Raw genomic sequence first — 5,174 nt, forward strand, 5'->3', positions numbered from 1 at the left:
GTTCGGATACTGTCAGACGTCGATTTCCAAATGCCTACGCGCGTTCAATAGGGCATCCCTCAAAACCGGAAAATTCGATTTTTAATCGGGAGGTTAGAATTCGGTCTTGGAGGTTTTGAGGGATGCCCTATCGAACGCGCGTAGGCATTTGGAAATCGACGTCTGACAGTATCCGAACGCTACTAGTGAGTGCATAAAACATTCATACTGAGATTTTTATTCATGAATAGGAACCGATAGATTTCGAGTCCATTAAAAAACTAGTTAGGAAGTAAGATGACTTAATTAAACATAAATTGACATATTTTTTCAAAAAGGTTGCCGAATTAAAAATCTATGTATTTGTTTCCATTATGCAGCCCATATGACAGTTTTAAAGATCAAATAAAGTATTTAAAATATCATATTGTGCGAAATAAAACGGCATAAACTCTTTTAACGTGAAAATGGAATTGTAACGACCGCTTTTGAAGTTTTTGACTCATAGCGATTGTGTCATTTCTTGTTTTCGCGGAAAACGATCTTATGTCGATTCAATCAGATATCGTATTTGAGTATGTGTGTATATGTGTTAAGAAATAAGGTATTAAAAAAATTGTAACATAGCAACTAAAGGATTTCACAGAAAGTAAAATTACAAATAAACAGGTCAAAATTTGATTGTAATTAATTTGCATAATTTTATCGAAAAAAAAACACACACACTGCCTCAACGTTTATTATCTCCAGTCCACTTAAAAAGTAGTTTAATGCAATGCCTAACAATTAGCTTTATATTTCCTAGCTGTTTTTTTTTGTTTTTTTCTTCTGTTTCTTTTACAGTCAAATTTGGTCATATTTTCCTTTTCATTACATATCTTTTAGTCCCTATTTGCTTTAAAAATGACACGTTGAAAGATTCAATGCAATTCGACTGCATTTGTTTATTTCTCTTAAATTTGATTCCAATTTAACTTTCGATTTAAATATTAGAAAACTAGAAAAAAATAGACGCCCACACAATGCGAACAGTCATATTGTTTCATTTAATCCAAATTGCTGTTCTCGGAATAGTTCTCGTCATCATCATACATTGTATCATATGGCTCGGATTTGATTTCACCATCCAATGATGAATCTAACATATCACCAAACGTGTTGTCCCAATCATTTGAGTCATCTTTACCCTTGCCATACACTTCATTTTCGGAAATGGGAAGAAAATATTCTTTTAGGTTTTTCTTTCATAACATTAACGGGGTAATTGTTATATTTACGCTCAATATATCGTTGAAATGATTTCGGCACCATTGATTTTGCACGTTGAATGTCATCATAAGTACATTCGCCCTTGTCCAGACCTACATGTATTTAATATGTTTCGAAATACAAATTGCAATTCAATAAATAATTTTTAGTGTTCAATATTTCTTTCCTACAATTTTATTGAAAAGTATTATTGAAATCATGGAATTATCCTTACCCAATAGCAATCCCATTCGCTTCAAAATTTCGATATCGTCATGAATTTCAAATTTATCATCAAATGAAAAGAAATACTCGGATCTATGAGAAGAAAAGTATTTTGATTAGTCTGCAATCTTATATTATATGTGAGTCGAGTACAAAGATTAGAGTATTCGATTAAATCACTTTTTCCCCAGGCACACACAACTGACAGATGAATGAATGAGAAAAAAATATATCGCATACTTGTCATCGGATATGCTGCAATTGATTTGTGTTTTTTTGTGTGTGTTGACAGTAATGAAAGGCAATTGGATCGCTGAGTTTTGTGATGGCACTAGACCTCGCTCTTCAGCTTCTTTGTTACGTGTAACTAAGCTTTTGAAAGAAACCTGCTGCAAAATGAGCTCGCGTAATTGTTGTTGTTTGTTCTCAATGCGCTCTCGCCGCATCTCCATTTCAGCTTCTAAGGCACTACATTGCTGTCAACGTTTGAATGAAAAAGAAGATGTTATGATAAAGAAAAGGAAAAAGTAATGAAGTAATGAACAGGCTACGACGCAGATGTTTTCTATAAATTACAAATTACAATCTATGCGCATTCAAGTGCAAGTACCTGTGCCGAATTTGTGGGCAGTCCAATCCAGCGGATCTCTTTTTTATCTTTCGAAATTATGTTCATAGCCATTAAAACGTTTAGAGCGTCATATACACGACGACGGATATTCTTCTGGTCATAGTTTGAAGAGTCCAACGGTTGGCCATTTGCTTCCTGTATAATACATAAACAAGAATGACAAAATGAATAAATGATGTTTACGATTGAATTGAATGGGCTGTACCTCTTCAACCAGCTCATCAGCCACTTCATTGTATGTGGTAGTGCCTTTTTCCTCGACTTTTTTACAGACTTTCATAGAAAAATGACGTAATCCTTTACCACTGCGATCAGCATTCCTTCGGCGTCGCATAAAACTTTGTACTGATTGACTGTTCAGAGAAAATATTATTTCATTGAGTAGGAAAATGGGAGCTAACTAAAATCATAGATTGAGCTGTATCAACTGTGATCGCAATAATCACTTACGTTTCTTTTTTAATGCCATGTGAATTGTTCAGAATATTATTTTTTGAATGATTTGTGTGTGATCCGGAATCATTTCCGATTTGTACGATGCGTGCATTTTGACCTTGATTACCTAATTTTAGAGCCGTCTGAAAACCAGATTAAAATAAACACTAAAATCATTTAGTCGCTATTCATTTTGGAATATTTTGATTTCGTATTTAGATTTTACATAAAATGAAATGTCATATATATAACAATACACTGTAATAATAGAAATGACTTTATTTTAATCATTTAGTATTTCTCAGCATAAAAATCCTAGAGTTAGAGTGAAATTCACTTACGATACCAATGGAATCTCTGTTTATAAATGAGTTGGATTCACAGTTTTAAGAATCAACAATCTGTGCAAAAAATGTTTTTTTCATCATAGCCGGATTATCATAGCAATATGTTCAATCAAACATTTGACCTATTATTCAATTTTCTCTGTTGCATTTGAGATCACATGGAGAAGAGAAAAAAGATGTTGAAAGAGAAGTTTCACTATACGCTGTCTGGAACTGTAGCGTTCGCTGTCAGTCAAATATTCCGTCTATGATTAGACGATGAAATAAATCCAAATGGTTCTAAGAATAAAATCTGATTGAGTTTGAAGAAATATCATCACGGGTTTAGTATATCAAATGCCGTGCGGCGAGCTAAACTGATTCATGATCTGCATTCTTTTCATCGATGAAATTCCCAATGCACTTTGATGCCCATCACATCACGTCAACAGAATCATTAAAAATATCGTCAAGTGTATACTATTGAGTGTTGAATGTATAGACCTACTGCTGGGAACGATCGCGATTTGTAGATTACTTTGTCTGAGAAGGCAAAGAATAACAACTTGGTTTAGGTTGAAGTTCAAGTGAAATAGTTTGATACCTTGTATTGAGTTTCTCGAATTTTCTGGCATATATAATAACGTATAAATGCCCGAGTGTTCAAAACAAGATGTTCAAAAACGAACCAATTGCATTTTCAATTATTTACAGTATCAACGTAACTCACAATACGATGAAAAATGTTCAATCCAGATCAAGCTACTGAAATATCAGCACAGGAAAATATATATCCCATAAGAGCTACCAATAATGGTAATTATTATTATTATCACTATCCGACTAGAGACTTTTTTGTCAACATATATCCGATGAATATGGCGTAAATTTTGTGAATGAAATTAAAATAAAAGTTCTAACACCATAAAAGCTATCAAACAGAATATTTATGATGACAATACAAAATGATTCCTCCTTTGTTACATAGTAAGAGTAAATAAGATGGAGAAAATTGTTTCAGATGTATTTGTGCTTACCATTTGTTGGGGCGTTACTTTAATGCCTGTTCGCGTTGGGGTCGAGGATACTATACGGTTTGTTCCAGAAATTTGTGATGTTGAAGACGTGCCCATTGATCGCTTCAGAAATAATATGTAAATATATGCAGAAGTAAATAAATATTTCGTTATTATTGGGTGCATCGAAAATATATACTTTATACATATAAAAAATAAACTATTATTCAATGAAGAAGAACTAGTATTGACATTTCAGATCAGTTCAATGTTAAAATATTTAACTCATCTAATTGAATGATTGAGGATAATTTATTTTGCATCTGTATGATTCAATTACCTGTGTAACTACTTTCGTGACATCTGCAGTGCGAATAGCATGTTTTGAAATCGCCTTCAACTGTTGACCTGAACTGTTTGGCAAAATCTTGATGATTTGTTGTTGTCCTATTGCACAAATCGGATATGAGCTTAGTAAAATTGATTGAGCAATACGTAATTATGGAAATGTATGAATATTGATTGGTTTCCAATGAGATTGCTGCTGACAAATTGATGTTGCCATGAGAGTGTTTCAGTCGAAAGAATACAAGCAACAGTTAATAATTGTTCATAATTGGTTTGAGGTCCGTATACAAGCATACATACGCATCAACACGAGTGTGAAAGGTGTGTAGTGATCAATGATCGCATCCTAAAAAAACATCTGCTGATACCATTGTTGTTCAATTTGAAATGTGCTCCATGAAGCATAATAGCAACAAAAACATTCAAAAAATTCAATTGGAAATGGCCGAACGCACACCACACCACACAGCACAAACACAGTCATAAATGCACATGTATTGCGTTTCCTCCCGCATCTGTGTGCACACGAAATGCCCAACACACATTTGAGAAAATCAAATGACGGAGGAATGGAAGAGTGGTCGAAACGAGTAAAATGTGGAAAAGCCTGTAATGTAAACCTTCTGCACTCATCGCAACACTACGTAATGGGTAATTCAAGCTTATGGAATAAGTAATGTTGAAGCTATTGAAATGTTCACGCGATTTTTCCCGGAAAATGGAAATGTATGACAGCAAGGATAAGTGATGTCTTTAATTTAAAGATAAACGATTGTTATTGGTTATGTCTCGGAATTAAGTGAAGAATTGACACTTTTCAATGCACAAACACAAAATAAAATTATGCTTGAGGTTAAGACCCGGTTTACAGCCCGGCCAATGACAGAAAACGACATAAATGAAAGCGGTATCTAGAAACCAAACATGTGTTTTAAGATTGCTGAGCATCTCAGCATTTCGTAAGGC

General features: G+C 33.8%; 1 protein-coding gene and 1 long non-coding RNA gene across 2 annotated transcripts; one reads left to right on the forward strand and one right to left on the reverse strand.

Annotated features, from left to right (window-relative positions):
- Positions 1 to 655: 655 nt before the first annotated feature.
- LOC129571049 (transcription factor Dp) lies at positions 656 to 3,983 on the reverse strand (the record flags this gene model as incomplete). Its single annotated transcript, XM_055450816.1, is given in 8 exon segments — positions 656 to 1,177; positions 1,257 to 1,340; positions 1,463 to 1,545; positions 1,693 to 1,928; positions 2,063 to 2,218; positions 2,289 to 2,436; positions 2,534 to 2,661; positions 3,882 to 3,983. Coding segments are annotated over 8 exon segments (1,089 nt in total), but the record flags the coding sequence as incomplete, so codon positions are not given.
- On the forward strand, positions 3,388 to 3,972 carry LOC129571050 (uncharacterized). The gene is made up of 3 exons (XR_008688205.1): positions 3,388 to 3,489; positions 3,559 to 3,660; positions 3,866 to 3,972. It is a non-coding gene; the product is annotated as an uncharacterized LOC129571050 (long non-coding RNA).
- Positions 3,984 to 5,174: the final 1,191 nt, after the last annotated feature.

The sequence above is a fragment of the Sitodiplosis mosellana genome, unplaced genomic scaffold (assembly GCF_009176505.1).
Source record: "Sitodiplosis mosellana isolate CC-2019 unplaced genomic scaffold, AAFC_SMos_1.0 Smas_scaffold_1149, whole genome shotgun sequence".
Lineage (NCBI taxonomy): Eukaryota > Metazoa > Arthropoda > Insecta > Diptera > Cecidomyiidae > Sitodiplosis > Sitodiplosis mosellana.